The sequence below is a fragment of the Podarcis tiliguerta genome, assembly GCF_965153285.1.
Source record: "Podarcis tiliguerta genome assembly, chromosome: 7".
In the NCBI taxonomy this organism is placed as follows: domain Eukaryota; kingdom Metazoa; phylum Chordata; class Lepidosauria; order Squamata; family Lacertidae; genus Podarcis; species Podarcis tiliguerta.
Genome location: NC_139540.1, coordinates 10,524,358 through 10,541,622, shown reverse-complemented (window position 1 = coordinate 10,541,622; position 17,265 = coordinate 10,524,358). Strand labels below are relative to the sequence as shown.

General features: G+C 43.5%; 2 protein-coding genes and 1 long non-coding RNA gene across 10 annotated transcripts in view; 1 reads left to right on the top strand and 2 right to left on the bottom strand.

Annotated features, from left to right (window-relative positions):
* DNAAF11 (dynein axonemal assembly factor 11) overlaps nt 1-10,760 on the bottom strand; it is a 42,838-nt gene extending 32,078 nt beyond the window's left edge. For 3 of the 4 annotated variants that reach the window (XM_083450619.1, XM_083450621.1, XM_083450622.1), the window contains exons 1-3: nt 10,619-10,760; nt 2,114-2,281; nt 1,210-1,287 (exon numbers count right to left, since the gene is read on the bottom strand). In XM_083450619.1, the coding sequence (XP_083306745.1) occupies nt 1,210-1,287; nt 2,114-2,281; nt 10,619-10,628 (256 nt within the window). In that variant the 5' untranslated portion in view covers nt 10,629-10,760. The remainder of the gene's footprint in view (nt 1-1,209; nt 1,288-2,113; nt 2,282-10,618) is intronic. The other variant, XM_083450620.1, reaches the window with a different exon arrangement.
* The window catches only part of LOC310682242, a 10,571-nt gene continuing 4,025 nt past the window's right edge, over nt 10,720-17,265 (top strand). Inside the window, exon 1 of the long non-coding RNA XR_014513803.1 lies at nt 10,720-10,770. This is a non-coding gene — a long non-coding RNA (uncharacterized lncRNA). The remainder of the gene's footprint in view (nt 10,771-17,265) is intronic.
* TMEM71 (transmembrane protein 71) overlaps nt 13,472-17,265 on the bottom strand; it is a 27,156-nt gene continuing 23,362 nt past the window's right edge. For all 5 annotated transcript variants that reach the window (XM_083450723.1, XM_083450728.1, XM_083450724.1 and 2 more), the window contains 2 exons: nt 15,824-15,888; nt 13,472-14,652 (listed from right to left, as the gene is read on the bottom strand). In XM_083450723.1, the coding sequence (XP_083306849.1) occupies nt 14,630-14,652; nt 15,824-15,888 (88 nt within the window). In that variant the 3' untranslated portion in view covers nt 13,472-14,629. The remainder of the gene's footprint in view (nt 14,653-15,823; nt 15,889-17,265) is intronic.

The following is a 17,265-nucleotide window of genomic DNA, read 5'->3' as shown; positions in this document are numbered from 1 at the left end:
AGATTCCAAGGGTGAAACTAAGCTATGTTCCTTTCTGCTTGCGTGCACACCTGCTTTCCATCTGCCCAACCTGCACATTATATAAGCAAAAAAACCAGGTCTCCAGCATTTTCTCCTCACAATAAAAGTCTCCCCCTGGAGCCTCCTGCTTTTTGTGGGAGAGAAACAGCGACATGCTTGAACTGTTAGAACCTCACATTTTGTTCTCAAAATCAAGTCCGCCGCCCCCCCCCCCCGAATTATAGAAACAGCATAGCCAAGGATCCATTTCTAGAGATGAGGGTGAGGCAGGCATACTAGAATATACTGGCTCTAAATTAATCTTACCACCATTTAAATGCACAGCCTTACAGAAGATATTTGATTAACCAGTCCGATTGCACAGCTACCTTTTGGCTAGCTTGCCTAGTTTAGCAGTCCAACTGCTGCACTGGAGAATTGGGCAATCACTCTAAATATATTGCCATGACTATTTAAGCACAATACAGTCATACCTCATGTTGCGTCCGCTTCAGGTTACGTGTTTTTGTGTTGTGTCCCACGGTAACCCGGAAGTACTGGAACGGGTTACTTCGGGGTTTTGCCGCTCGCGCATGCACAGAAGAGCTAAATCACGCCGTGCGCATGTGCAGACGCGATGCTTCAGCTTGTGTCAGTACCGTGTTATGGACGGGCCTCCAGAACGGATCCCATCCATAGCACGAGGTTCCACTGTACTCCAAAGCTTCAATCTAGTGTTGTGGCAACTCACTCAAATAACGTATCAACAAAATTCTGTGGGCTGAAGGACTTATGTGTGAAGATCACGTACAATGTTTTGATGTCACAGGCTGTTGGGAAAGGATCCCCTGCAGACAAAACTAAAGTGAGAGCAGGTCTCTTTCTCACCCAGACTAATGAATAAGCCTGGCATGGAAGTGCTTATATTGAGCATCACCTATCAATTCAAGGAGGTGTCTCAAGCTGGATAAAGTTTGTTCCACTTGCTGAATGCAAACATCTCTGCTTGATATTCCTTCTGTTGACAGGTTCAATAACTTGAACCTAGACAAGTTAATAAATATCTGCTTCCGAGAAACAGAAAATCCATGTGTGCCCAGAATCCAGCAGGGTTTCAGCAGTACCATTCTCTATCATAAAAAGATGAATCCTTTTCCATATTAACAAGCATGACTTACATTTTTTTTTTTTGTAAGGCAAAGATCTTACCTTCCAAATTCTCAATTTTTTCAATGTTGTTTAAAGCCAAATTTAAATATTCAAGCTTCTTCAGTTTGCTAACGTTTTCTGAAACAGAATTTATTACGGATCACGTCAATCTGCAAGGTTAGGCTTAATGAAGAAGATACAGTAATAGTTTTTAAATTACCAACCGAACAGAAATTAAAACAGACCCCCCCCCAAAAAAAAAGTCTTCAAGAAGCCAAAAAACCAGTGTTATTATTACTATTATTACTCATTTCATTTCTGCACCTCTCTCTATTTTTCTAAGGGGATGAATCAAAGCATTACCATTCCATTCAGATAAATTAGAAGACTAGTGAATGAATTCAGTTCAAATGGAAGGGGAATTGAGATGAAAGTGGCTCTGCTAAGAATGAGATTGGATCTCTGTCCCCCAAAAGCAGCATTCTGGGAGCAGGAACAGGCAGCAGGGATTTAAGTAAGATGCTCACATGACCTGGCAAAAAATGGAAGTGTAAGACAAGCTATTTTAAAGGCTTGTTTTCCTTTTTGATAGGCTTTGACCAGCTCAGCAGGCAGAAGGCTTGCTCCTGAAGGAGTTTTGGATCTGGCATCACTCTATGCTGGCTTAAAATGACAGCTTGCTTTACACCAGCTTCTTGAGATTAAGGGAGTGACCCTATACACAATTTACTCATTTGTAAGTTTCAGAGGAAGCAGAAAGGTAAATTAATGAACAACTTCCTGGTTATAGTTTGTGAACTATTTGTATAGGACAAAACAGAAAGGAGTTTTTGAAAGCTGTTTTCTCTTCTTAAAACGTTATGGGCCTTGAACACCTTATCCCTTTAAAAACTTTTCCCTCCCAATATCATCTTAGACCATTTTCTGCTGTCAGACAGATTAATACATCACTGAACTTACTCACCAATTTTGGGGATCAGATTATTTTGAAGATACAGAATTTTCAAATCCCGGCACCATTTGTCAAGATGTTCTATTTTCTCTATATTCTGCTGGTGTAAGGAAATTTCTTCCAAGGAAAAGATTTCACAGTTGTTATGTTCTGCCCTTTGTCTAACTAGCTCTTCTGTGACTGAAAGAAATATCATAGTAAATATAGAAGCAATTCCTTCCATAAAGTAAGGCCACATTCATTGCCTTAGAAAGATATCAAAGCCAGAAGTGGGTTTTATATTCTCACTTCTGCATTTGATATTTTTCTAAGGCAATACTTCTTGCAATAGCATAGAAAAATAGAAGCTGCCCATTGGTCCGTCCAGCTCATTAATGTTGACACTGACTGGCAGCAGTTTTCCAGAGTCTCAGACAGGATGCTTTCCTAGTCCTACCTGAAGATCCTGGTGAGTGAACCTGAGAACTTCTGAGATGTATAAAATATGTGTTTTGTGGGGAAATTAATCTCATCACAGGAAAAAACAACAACATAAGCTTGGTTAAATGATGCACAGAACTGATCTCATAAAGAATGCATTCCAATGCTGTTTTTGTGGGAGATTTTGCAATTAAACCTAACAATGCATGTCTATGCTAATTAGTAAATAAAGACCACAAAGCTGTAAATTTCTAGAGAAGGCTCAGCTGGGTCATGCTTCCGTATTTTGGGGAAGGGAGGGAGGAAGGCTTGTTTCCTATTCCTTTTGCTCTCTTTTCTCTTCTTTTTGAACCATGTAACTGACCAGGAGAATGAGACTGGGGCTCCCGAGTGCCAGACTCCATGTTTAAACTAACTGATGAAATTTGTACTGCAGAAGTTTTTACCTGTGCTGTTTTTGCTGTAGCACTGAACAATGCATGAATGAGACCTCTGGTCACCGTAAGTAAAGCGTTTAAACTTACTTAAGTTTGTAGTCTATTCACTATGAGAGAGGGGTTGAGGCAGGGGAGCACATTGTGAGTGCTCAGTAGTTTTAAATTATTTTCTATTGATCCGAAGTGCTCAGAAAAAATATGTCTAAACCTTTCTACAATTTCTACTTTTAGTTAAGTATTTTTATTTATTTACTTGATGGGGGGGCAGCTATCCCCACCACCACTGAGGCATCTGATCAAAGATCTGTATTTTAAAATAAGCTTAAAAATATATTTGTAGATGCTTGCTCCAAATGCTTGCTCCAAATGCTTGCTCCAGGCCAGGCAGAAACCACCTGGCTGAGAGTCTTTTTGTTTATTCTCCTGACTCCTGAACAAGGGCCCCTCATTGATTTGTTGCAGTACCTCAAAGTTGTAAAAAGGAGCAAAAGCTGGGAACAAAAGGTCATATGAATTACAGAATACAATCCAAGCTGCAAAAACACTAATTAGAGTTGGTAAATAGTGCCTCCCATCAAAACATGGTTTAAGGTATCCTGAGAAGGTTAAAAGGCAAAGAGCTAATAGCAACAACTTATATTAGATTCTTATTTCATTGATGGTGTGTGAGAAGGTGAACCCAAGACCTCTGTTTATATGACAAAATTTGAAACCATGAGCCATCTGTTTTAGCCATTTGCCCCTGTTGCCAAGGGCAGAAGAGCAAAGAGCAGAAGAGCAAAGGGCATAGGGTGATCTGATATTTAAGACGCCTTGTCAAGGCAAATGTAAGATATTGATAGAAGGAAATATAGCTCTTTGTCTCCCATAAAAGGTAATAGGAAATGGGTGTATCTTTTATGATTGGTTCTAGCAAACAGCCAATAGGAATTTCAACCAGGCTGATTGGACAGAGGCAGCCAAAAGGAGGAGTAAGGAGGCTGGGCTGAGGGAATATAAGTGCTGGTCACCAGGGCTGGGGTGTGCAGAGCTTTTGGTAAATATACCACTGTGCCAATCATTTATTTGTCTGACAAATAAATTATTATTTTAATTTCTCTATTGCTGCGTTGAATATTTCATTCCAGCTAAGCGTTAACCACAAGCAGGGTGCTACATTTTATGGTGCCTCTGTGACTCGGATAAGTGGTCTGCTGGAACGCAGCCCCTTCGCCTTAGTGGGCAGGGTACCAGAGGGAGGACACTCGCTGTTTACCCAGCGCGCACTGGAACTTTTTTCCAGGGGAACGCAGCAGTCTCGTCTGTCTACTACCCTGCTCACTGAACGGCGACGGAACCGGGGGGAACCAGAGAAATTAACAGGGAACCAGCTAAGGGTAAGTGCACAAAAGGGATTGTGGCCCTCCAATTAATTGGGAGGAAGAGAAGTCTTGATCAAACTTCTGCGTCTCAGTTAAGGGGAACTGAGTACGCTAGGTGGCTGGGTACATCAGATGCTGGTCTGGTGGAGGAAAAGGGAAATATTGGGAGGTAGAGTGTGGTGAAGTATCTAGCGCATTGTATGTGTGAGAAAGTACTATTTGTAGCTGACCTGAGTGTGGAGTGGGTAGTACTTCGTTTCCCAGTAAGGCGACTTCACTGGGCAAGGAACCCCACGAAGCGAGTGTGTGAGTGACTGAGTGGATACTTCACAGGGCCATACAATGGGAGTTGGAGGTTCAAAGGGGGGAAATACACCTCTTGAATGTATGTTAAATAATTTTAAGAAAGCCTTCTCAGGAGCTTATGGTGTCAAAATGACCCCAGAGCGCTTGAGAACGTTATGTGAATTAGACTGGCCGAAACAAAATACTGCATAGCCGTCTCAAGGAACTTTTGATATAAATTTAGCAAGCAAACTTTGGTCTAACATTACCAAAGAAACTGGAGGGTGCCCAGAACAATTTTCATATATAGACTCTTGGCTGAGCACATTAAATAATAATCCTCCATGGATAAGGGAATGCAAAGTCCAACAATGCAAATTATTGGCTGTAAAAGCCGAAGCTAGGAAAGGAATCTTGCCAAATAAACTCAAACCCATTTTTGAGGGACCAGAGGAAGAGGTGCTTTCACCTCCACCCTATGCTCCACGTCGGGGGGAGCCTAATCCAAACACTCCACCAGTTGCAACCCCAAGGCAAGAAAGTGGAATGAGTAATGGAGCTGAAGTCACAGACCTTGATTCCTTGATAGATTATGATAAATATCTTCAGGAGGCATTGGAGTCCTATAATAAAGCCCAAGCAGAAGTGGTTGTTCCACCTGTGAGTCCCAGTAGAACTCCATCTACAGTCTCCTTTAGTGGAACAACTGATTGCCCACCCCAAACCCCTGTACATCCAAGTCCTAGAGAATTATTACAGAAGTTACAGGGAGACCTTGAACGGTCAGCAAGCAATACAGCCAGGCGTATAAAGCTGCTAAAAGAACGCCTTGGGACAGATACCATCCCCTATGATTTGAGGCCCCTAGAGCAAAGTGAAGAGAAAGGTCACGTAGTAGCCCCTCTTAGAAGAGTATTTGATGCACTTGAGGAGCCTGTGCTGGTTAACGGGCAACCCGGACCACGGCCACCTCGAACTTCGACCCTCCAATACATTCCATTCACGACTATGGGTCTAATGAATTGAAAAAGCACGGATATATTTGCATGAGCAGGCCAGAGTGGGAAATATTTGTCATCTCCAGGACAAACTTTCCCTTGGAAGATCCTAATTGGGATCCAAACAATGCAATTCACCTGGCCAGGCTTACTACCTACCGCCAGACGCTTGTGCAAGGTATCCGCAGGGCATGCCGGAAGCCCACTAATATGTCTAAAGTCTCAGAAGTAGAATAGAAATCAAATGTTCTACTTTTGGCCGAGAGACTTTTTGAGAGGCTGCAGGAAGTCTATCGTATATAGACTCCTTTTGACCCTGAAGCCCCTGAAAACAGCAGAATGATTACTGCTACTTTTGTGGCCCAGTGCGCTTCTGACATTCGTAAGAAAATTCAGAAATCAGAAGGATGCGCACCCACAAAAAGACTTAAGTTGTCACCTTTTGAGTTCCTGTATGGGAGGCCACCCTCCTTTGTTCGGGATATTCCAGCTGACCTCAAATAGGAGACCATGTGACACAGGGACAAGTGCAATCTCTCTCCCGTGTTTTGTTTGTTTGTTTGTTTCTCTTAACAGGTGGGCCCTCAGCGCACGCCGTGCAGCATTGCCGAGCCGATTCATCAGTTCCGGGCTGGCGATAGCTATGGGTGAAAGAGTGGAAACGTGATCCACTTGCACCTAAGTGGCGTGGGCCTTACACCGTCTTGCTCTCTACTCCAACAGCGGTGAAGGTAGCTGAGGTGACCCCCTGGATTCATCACTCCCGTTTGAAGAAGTCCGAAGGCAGTTGGACGTGCAAAGGTGACCCCTCTAATCCTTTAAAACTGACTCTCTCCAAAAACCCCTGTATCTAGCCCTACGGGGAACGGGCTAGGTCACGGGCAACATTGAGACGACCGGCCTGCTGCAGCCACAACCTGGAAGCTGGCTGACCTGCGCACGCCTGAAGCTTGAGGAGCGTCTAAACCAGCGATTGTGAACGGGAAGATTCTCTTATATAATTGATTGACTGCCCCCCCCCCCCTTGTGGAACAATTATCAGGGATATTACTCATTGGGGATCCTCGGGATATATGTTTTGGTCTTGGTGGTTTCCCATTTCTGTCACTGGGGGAATTATATAGGGGCTAATATTTTTTTTTGCTATCACAATAAGGTAATCTTTTGTGGGAGGAATGCATATACTAGACATCAACATGATTTTATTATTAATCCTGATCCCTTGGGAAGGGGAAGGGTCCTTGAATCTGACCAAATATGCTAAATATGGATTTCGCCATGACCACAATATGTGGGTAGGCTTAGCGGAGATGGTAGCCAATGCTACAAATAAGACTAATTGCCTTGTTTGCTCTCTTGGGCCAGATGATTCAGAGGGAGGTATGCCCTTATTACCGATACCATTAAATGCCATTGGTATGGTAAGCGAAATGCCATATCAAACAGAAGTACAGAATTTCCCTGGATGGAACTCACCTAAACCAATACGAGTTATACCTGTACAAGGGGAATTCTGTGTACATAAATCATCAGATGCAGCTGATTCTACCATGGTAGGCTCTTCTCGTTGCCACTATACTTGGAATTATATTAAGAATAATCAAACCTGGGCAGACGGTACTTCCTATCGAACTCGGAATACCTTGCCCTGTGCACCTCCTTTTATTCATGCATGGAAAATGGTGTGGAACAAAACTGTGACAGCAAAAGGCAATCTAACATACTGTATTGTGAACTCTTTACCCCTTGTGATATTTCGCCTTATGCACTCCACGTTCCAAAAACCTCAGACCCGATGGTTGTGGTGGATATGTGGAGAATGGGCATACAAGCAACTCCCTTCTAAATGGAGTGGGACTTGTTTCCTGGGATGGGTATTACCACCAATGTGGGTTATGCCCACTAGTTCAGTCAAACGTACACGAAGAAATGCTGATATTTCTCATATAGCAGGAGGAAGTACCCAGAGTTGGAGCGATACTAACGATTGGCCACCAGAGCGCATTATAGCCTATTATGATCCTGCCTCCTGGAATCCTGATGAGCTGATACAAGGGGCACGGGATCCTATTTATAATCTAAACAGAATAATTCGATTGCAAGCAGTAGTGGAACTTGTAACCAATGCAACGGCCCAGAGTTTGAGACTTATTGCAAAACAGTTGGATGAAAGTAGAGCCGCTATTTTTCAGCTAAAATTGGGAATGGATTATGTACTTGCCAGGCAGGGAGGCCTATGTGGAGTCTTGAACTTGACAGGGAATGCCTGTTGCTTTAACATTTCTGATAATGGTGAGGCAATCCGTGTGTTGGCCACAAAGATGGAGAGTATAGCACATGTCCCAGTACAAACATGGGAAGGATGGGATATGGGATGGCTCACCAATTGGTTACCAAATGTTGCAGGACTCAAAGGGATACTATTGTCTTGCTTGTTTTTCTTGACGGTAGTAGTCATGGTTTTATGTATGGTGCCATGTATCATTTCATGTTTTAGAAGTACAATTAGCAAGATGATTTCAAATGAAACTCTACCTCATATCATGGCCCTATACAGAGCTTTACCTCAGGAATATGATGAAGGTCAAGCTATCAAGGACACTTGGGATGAAGGTCCTTGAGCTTGAAAGGGGGGAATGAGGCATCTGATCAAAGATCTGTATTTTAAAATAAGCTTAAAAATATATTTGTAGATGCTTGCTCCAAATGCTTGCTCCAAATGCTTGCTCCAGGCCAGGCAGAAACCACCTGGCTGAGAGTCTTTTTGTTTATTCTCCTGACTCCTGAACAAGGGCCCCTCATTGATTTGTTGCAGTACCTCAAAGTTGTAAAAAGGAGCAAAAGCTGGGAACAAAAGGTCATATGAATTACAGAATACAATCCAAGCTGCAAAAACACTAATTAGAGTTGGTAAATAGTGCCTCCCATCAAAACATGGTTTAAGGTATCCTGAGAAGGTTAAAAGGCAAAGAGCTAATAGCAACAACTTATATTAGATTCTTATTTCATTGATGGTGTGTGAGAAGGTGAACCCAAGACCTCTGTTTATATGACAAAATTTGAAACCATGAGCCATCTGTTTTAGCCATTTGCCCCTGTTGCCAAGGGCAGAAGAGCAAAGAGCAGAAGAGCAAAGGGCATAGGGTGATCTGATATTTAAGACGCCTTGTCAAGGCAAATGTAAGATATTGATAGAAGGAAATATAGCTCTTTGTCTCCCATAAAAGGTAATAGGAAATGGGTGTATCTTTTATGATTGGTTCTAGCAAACAGCCAATAGGAATTTCAACCAGGCTGATTGGACAGAGGCAGCCAAAAGGAGGAGTAAGGAGGCTGGGCTGAGGGAATATAAGTGCTGGTCACCAGGGCTGGGGTGTGCAGAGCTTTTGGTAAATATACCACTGTGCCAATCATTTATTTGTCTGACAAATAAATTATTATTTTAATTTCTCTATTGCTGCGTTGAATATTTCATTCCAGCTAAGCGTTAACCACAAGCAGGGTGCTACACCACCACCACCACCACCACTGCCCCCTTGTCTCTGCACATGCTCTTGACTTGCAAATCCCTTCTGCACGTGCTTTTGGGCTGTCAGAACCGGGAGCACCCTCTGCATATGCGCAGAGATGAGCTCTCCTTCCACAGGCTGAAAAAGGCTTCCTGCAGGTGCCTTTGCCTCCTTAGCTTATTCAGCATCCCCTTTCCACGTGGTCCCTGGACGGGAAGATGTCCTCTGCACGTGCTCAGGTCCACCAGCTTCAAAGTCATTCCCCCCCTTGGCTTGAGAAACGCTCTCTGCACATGCTCTTGGCTTGGGGAGAAATGCCTCCTCAATAATATTGTGCCGGATTTACGTATAAGCTAAACAAGCTATAGCTTAGGGCCCCACTCTCTTGGGGACCCCCAAAAAATTTAAAGGAAAAACAACAACTGGATGCACATTTCCAAAATATAAGATAAAAAACAAATGAAATGAAATCATTTTAAATTAGAGCTTAATAATTATTTCACTATTAATATACTTCTTCTTAATTGTATTTCACTCTTAATATACTTCTTCCCAATTGTATTTCAGTTCAACAATTGCTTTGATAAAATACTATTTTGTTATGTATGTATGGCTTTAGATACCTATTAGGTGCATAAATTACCACATAACATACATTCAACACAAAAAACAGGGACAATTTGTTGTTGACAAAGGACAGCTGGACATATAAAGGGCCCCAATACCTTCAGTAGCTTAAGGCCTCATCAAACCTAAATCCAGCCCTGAATAATAATAATAATAATAATAATAATAGTGTCCCGTCCATCTGACTGGGTTGCCCCAGGCACTCTGGATATTATAATAATAATAATAATAATAATAATAATAGGGCCCCGTCCATCTGGCTGGGTTGCCCCAGGCACTCTGGAAATAATAATAATAATAATAGGGCCCCGTCCATCTGACTGGGTTGCCCCGGCACTCTGGGAAATAATAATAATAATAATAATAATAATAATAATAATAATAATAGGGCCCCGCCCAGCTAACACGACACATTAGAAGAAACTTCCCTATATAGGGCTGCCTTCAGATGTCTTCTAAAGGTTATGCAGCTGTTTCGCTACGGTGTGGGGAGAAAGAACGCTCCCTGCCCTCTGCACATGCTCCAGAGACAGGCGGGAGGTGGCAGCAAACACCAGAAGCCACGAGGCGCAGGGGGTGTGAGGAAAGGGCGTGGGAACTGCATTTCCCAGGAGGCTTTGCGCGCGGGGCAGGGACAGGGTCACGTGCTTTGAGCGACCGTTACAAACGACGGTTGGCCGCGTTCTAAATGCACGGCGCGGTCCTGCTCTGAAGGCACCGCAAGGCCCCCTGCTGTTCTCTCAGGGAAAACCGGTTGCGGGGTTTCTCCCTCCCCCCCCAAAAAACACACACACCCTCCGCCCCATTTTTCCCTCAGGCTCGCCCCGAGCGGTTCGCAACCCCTCCCCCCCACCCCGCCGGCGAGGAAAGCGGGACTCACTACGCCCCATGGTCGCTCACTGGGCCTTCGCTTTGCTTCGGCGGCGGCCTCCTCCTCACGGCCGACGCCGTCGCCATGGCAACCGAGCGCAGGAGGCGGGGCCTACCCGGCGGTTTATATTACGTTCTTCTTTCCTCGCGGCGGCTAAAGAGGTAAGGGCTTAGGGGGCGGGGAAATGGAACTCTCTTCGTACAATTCCGGCACCGAACCGGAGGACGCCGAGTGGCTTTTCTCGCGGGGGTTTTGCCCACGCTTGTATTCTAAGGCTCCAGAGCTGGCTCCCAGCAACGCGAATGCACAGACAAGCCGACAGGGGCGAGGGGGGGTGCAACGAAATGCCTAGCCGGCCCCGGGCTCGCTATCTGGACTTGGGGAGGGGGTTAAAAAAGGGGGGGGGAGGCAGTTTGGTTTTGTGCCGGAAGTGTAGGGCAGCAGATTTTTAAGCGGCTTAAAAAACAATGGATAACACCAACATTATAGAGCAACAGTAGAGAACTGGGCAAAAACAAACAAGATGAATTTTAACAGGGAGGAATGTAAAGTATTGCACTTGGTCAAAAAAAAATGAGAGGCACAAATACAAGATGGGTGACACCTGGCTTGAGAGCAGTACATGTGAAAAGGATCTAGGAGTCTTGGTTGACCACAAACTTGACATGAGCCAACAGTGTGACGCGGCAGCTAAAAAAGCCAATGCAATTCTGGGCTGCATCAATAGGAGTATAGCATCTAGATCAAGGGAAGTAATAGTGCCACTGTATTCTGCTCTGGTCAGACCTCACCTGGAGTACTGTGTCCAGTTCTGGGCACCACAGTTCAAGAAGGACACTGACAAACTGGAACGTGTCCAGAGGAGGGCAACCAAAATGGTCAAAGGCCTGGAAACGATGCCTTATGAGGAACGGCTAAGGGAGCTGGGCATGTTTAGCCTGGAGAAGAGGAGGATAAGGGGTGATATGATAGCCATGTTCAAATATATAAAAGGATGTCACATAGAGGAGGGAGAAGCGGACACGGAGCAATGGATCCAAACTACAAGAAAGAAGATTCCACCTAAACATTAGGAAGAACTTCCTGACAGTAAGAGCTGTTCGACAGTGGAATTTGCTGCCAAGGAGTGTGGTGGAGTCTCCTCCTTTGGAGGTCTTTAAGCAGAGGCTTGACAACCATATGTCAGGAGTGCTCTGATGGTGTTTCCTGCTTGGCAGGGGGTTGGACTCGATGGCCCTTGTGGTCTCTTCCAACTCTATGATTCTATGAATGCGGCGTGGATCAAGCCCCGGGCTCACCTCAGCTTCGCGAAATAAGCATTTTAATCTCGAAAGTGGCTTCGCTGGTGTTGAGAGGCATGCTAAACAATGCCCCACTGTGGCTTTAAATGGGAAGTATTGTTGTTTGTCAAATTTGTATACCCTCCCTTCACCCAAAGACCTCAAGGAGGAATTTCACAGCATGAAAATGCAAAACAGAAACACAAAAAGCGTGATTAAATACAAAACAAGCTAGTAACACACATGCGAGCACTTAAAAGGACGTAGGATGTTGATCAACAGAAGGCCTGGTTGAAGAGGAACATTTTCGCTGGGGCCTGAATCTCTGCGATTTTATTTTATTTTATTATTCAATTTCTAGGTTGCTCTTCATCCATACAGTGGTACCTCGGGTTACATACGCTTCAGGTTACAGACTCCGCTAACCCAGAAATAGTACCTCGGGTTAAGCACTTTGCTTCATGATGAGAACAGAAATCGTGCTCCAGCGGTGCAGCAGCAGCTGGAGGCCCCATTAGCTAAAGTGGTGCTTCAGGTTAAGAACATTTCAGGTTAAGAACGGACCTCCGGAACGAATTAAGTTCTTAACCCGAGGTACCACTGTACATGGAACTCGTGGGCTTAATTAAACCTATGGAACTCACTGCTCATAGTCACAGCTTTAAAATCTTCCTGAGATTGGACTGATTCAGGGCCCTCGGGACTTTTATGGCTTATTGGCCATGGCAGCTAAATGGAACCTCAAGGTGCAGAAGCAGCATACCTTTATTAAGGGGCAGTTGTGGCAGAGAGGGAAGGGATTAGCACCTTTGGGTTCACATGGAGGATACCTGCAGGAAAGACAACAAACTCAGCTGTAAAATTGCACCATTTGGTGGCTCAAGGTGCACTTTATAGAGAATCGGTCTAACTTCTACAATGCCTTCTGCTTGTGTGTGTGTTAACAAAACAAATAGTGCAAGCATAACACAAAGAAAACAAAGAACCAAAAATGTAAACCAAATGTAAACAAATAGTGCAAGCATAACACAAAGAAAACAAAGAACCAAAAATGTAAACCATAAAGCGTCACAGGCTGGAAACACTGAAAGTACAAAAATACAGTGCACTAGCATAGCTTTCAACTTTTCCCTTTTCTTGCGAGGAATCCTATTCAGAATAAGGGAATTTCCCTTAAAAAAAGGGAACAGTTGATAGCTTTGTGCACTAGTCACTAGCATCTGTCTGGCAGGGAACACTTCCTCATGGTCTTTTGCAGGGATACCTTCCTAGCGCTTACTCCCTGGGACTGCTTTTGGACTGGTGTTTGCCAAGGATCGAACCTGAGGGCTCAAAGGATGTGTTCTGCCTCTGAGCTATGGTCCCACTGCAGACGAGTAATAGGATAATGGAAGATGGGGAAAAGCAGATGGACAGGTAGATGGTTGCATATGCAACCTTTTTGCCTGCCACAATTTTGCACACCAAGTTGAATGTGTAGTGCTCTGTGTTGCCCCACAAACTTGGAACCAAGCAATTTCTTTCTTCCCAAATGCATACTTCAGATTTCAAAATAACAAGTGTATCTGCAACATAAAAATAATGATAGTTGCACTAATGTGCATAAAAAACTTTATTGTAAAATATGTGTTCAAAAACAAGTACAGTGCAGGTTTCAGGATTAGGTGCCTTGATAAGTATCACTAAAATGTGGCGATTTGCTTTTATTGTAGTTTACAGTATTACAAGTAAGAAAGGTGCACAAATGATACAAAAATCCTGAACTTTTCTTGACCAAGAAATTTATAGTGCAGGGAATAGGAGTGGCACAGCTAGACTGAATGCAAGACATCATTTATTCTAATTTACTGAGTTATTTACAGCCTGCCTTTCCTCCAAGTAACTCAGAGTGGTGCTTTAGCCTCACCGCCCTGTAAGGTAGGCATATTCTGAGAGAGACAATGGTACGTCTAGACCCTCCAGACCTGAGTGGGAAGTCTGAACTTGAGTTTCCCCATATCCACTCCCAACCCAGTTTGGAAAACTGGATGCAGGTAATCAAAAATGAACCTTTCATAAAATTAGTTTGGATGTATCCTGTCGTCTGATAAGCTGGAAGACAAAGTGAACAAACAGTCCCGCAGTGGATTAAGGGAGGGCAGCAGTTTTCAAACTGTGTTGTATGGGTAAGCCTCTCTGGGTTCCCCAACAAGAACATCAGAAATAGTGGGCAAGCATTTCTTAAGGGTCATTTGCCTACCACTGACGGTCTTTCCCATGCAATGCACACATAGCTTATAGGATGAGGCTAGTTTGCTAGCACTCCATCCTTTCTGGGATTAGCAGTTTAATCAGCAAAGAGGGTGCATATTGGCTCATGTGTTATAACTGCCAAGGTAAGTGAGATGAGCGCCGCACCCCATAGTTGCCTTTGACTGGACTTAACCGTCCAGCGGTCCTTTACCTTTACCTTAATTGCCAACCCAATGTCCTGTCCCAGCTTGGGTTTCCACCAGTTCCTAAATCCTGAAAATCGTGAGATTCTCTCAGAATCCTCAATCCTCAAAATGCTTTTTCATCTGTGTCCTTGGTGCAGCTTGAAGGCACGTGGTTTAAGAAAACAACAACAACAAATGCAGATGTTCCTACAGGTAGCTTAGGCAAGGGTTCCAGAAGAATGTGGAAACAAATAAGATTCTGAAGAGAAAGGATGATTATTCTTCGCAGATCGCATGAACTGACAGGTGGTCCCACGAAGGGACTAGTACAAAAGTGCCAGTGAACCTGAGAGAAGAAGGGGAAAGAATGACAAGTATTACACAGCTGAAAACCATCTAACATTCTCACATTTGTCAGTATTACTTAAGGCACAATCTTTTAGGCATGTTTATTCCTAGCCATGCAGCAGTCTGTAAGTTGAGGGTAATAAGCATCTTGTTAAATTTGATTAGAGAAGTTTTATGTCTTGGTTAAGAAATTGTTAAAGGTAAAGGTACCCCTGCCCGTACGGGCCAGTCTTGACAGACTCTAGGGTTGTGCGCCCATCTCACTCAAGAGGCCGGGGGCCAGCGCTGTCCGAAGACACTTCCGGGTCACGTGGCCAGCGTGACATCACTGCTCTGGTGAGACAGAGCCACACACAGAAACGCCGTTTACCTTCCCGCTAGTAAGCGGTCCCTATTTATCTACTTGCACCCGGGAGTGCTTTCGAACTGCTAGGTTGGCAGGTGCTGGGACCAAACAACGGGAGCGCACCCCGCCGCGGGGATTCGAACCGCCGACCTTTCGATCGGCAAGCCCTAGGTGCTGAGGCTTTTACCCACAGCGCCACCCGCGTCCCAGGCAAGAAATTATTATGAAGTCCAAATTAGCAGTGAAATAGGTATGGAATAGCACTGCAAAATAAGTTCATAAACATATTCTAACTTTGGGTGTTTTATTAATAAATAAATTATAGATGGTTATGATGATTGCTTACTGGGCACAGCACACACTTGTTTTCAGAAGAATTAGGTACCTCAAGTCAGGACTCATGCAGACTTTTGTGCCACACTTTCCAGGTGTGGGTCTGCGCTTTAAAGCTCCATACCGAAGCAATGTGTTTTGTTTGTTTATTGTCCAAGAGTTTTCCCTGAGAAAACCCACATTTTACTACTGAATGGCAAATGGCAGTCCATGGGGAAGCCCTTCGCCATTTGCTCCAATTCAGGGGTAAAATGTGGGTTTCATCGTGAAAAGCGCCAGGACAAAAAGAAAACCGCTCAGGCACAAAGCTTTAAAGCCTGGCCCTGTGTCTAGAAACGTGGACAAAAGGAAGTCTGGGTGAACCCTCAATCCCACAAATCATCACAGAATTGTAGAGTTAGAAGGGACCCCAAGGGTCATCTAGTCCAACCCCCTGCAATGTAGGAATCATCTGACATGTAGCAAGGAAAAACATTTATTTTTTGCTTACAAATTAAAATGATGATCAACAGCAAGAAGCTCAGCAGAGTTGTAAACAGTCCTCCCAGAAAGAATCTGAAACGACAAGAATCAACGCAAGTCAACATCTTAAGCATTATTTATTTGTTTATATTCCGGTTAAATGCCCAGGCGGCTTCCCCGCCCCCCCTTTTTAATTTTTATTGGAATTTTATTTACAACATAACACAAACCCTCCCAATACACAAATCCACCCTCATTAAACGTGAACATAACATACACTGAGCATAACATACAACAATACAAACAACCAAATAAAAGATTTCCTTTATCCTGTATCTGGCCTCCTTATTTACTTTTTATAAACTGTTTCTTTTATGAATAATTATTAAGATTTTTCTAATTATAACTTAAATATCCACAAAGTTTCCTGCAGACATTAATCAAAACAAGTCCAGGTACTGTGGTACCTCGCAAGACGAATGCCTCGGAAGACGAAAAACTCGCAAGACGAAAGAGTTTTTCGTTTTCTGAGTTGCTTTGCAAGACGGATTTCCGAAACGTCTTGCGCCTTTTTTTTTAAACCGCCAATGCATTCCTATGGGAAACCGTCAATACACAGTGGTGCTTCGCAAGACGAAAAAACTCGCAGAACGAAAAAACTCGCAGAACGAATTAATTTCGTCTTGCGAGGCACCACTGTATGTATTTTAGGGCACTGTTTTGTGAAGTATTCTCTGCATTTTCCCCACGCTTTTTGAAACTCTTGTATAGTGTAATCTCTAATTGCCTCTGTTAATCTAGCCAGTTCAACATACTCTTAACAGTTTATCTTGCCATTCCTTTTTTTTTTTTTTTGGCACAGTTTCTTTTTTCTAGTTTTTAGCAATTAGGATCCTTGCCGCTCCTGTGGCATAGAGGAATCTTTTCTGATCTTCTCTTGCTATACCTGTGTCCGTTATCCCTAGTAGAAAAGTTTCTGCATTTTTCATAAAGTTATACATACATTTTTTAAGCTCGTCATACACTGTGTTCCAGAAGCTTTTGATTTTTTTCACAGGTCCACCAAACATGTATAAGTGTCCCCTCTGTTTTACCGCACCTCCAGCACAGATTTGCTTTTGTCTTATACAATTTAGCTATTTTGGTAGGTGTTAAGTAGCATCTATAAAACATCTTGATTAGGTTTTCACTCAATACTTCACAGGATGTAAATTTCCAGTTCTTTCTCCATAGTTCTTCGCATGCTGTTAAGTTAATGGTTTTCCCAATATCTACAGCCCACTTGATCATTACCTCCTTGACCTGTTCATCTTTGACCTCCCACTCCAATAATGTATCATACATTTTTGATATTACCTTGGTTTGGTTTTGTAATAACACTTTTTCTAAATATGAAGGTTCGTTTGAGAAACCTTTTTTCTTATCTGTCCTGAACACTTCATGCAATTGATGGTATCGGATCCAACCCAT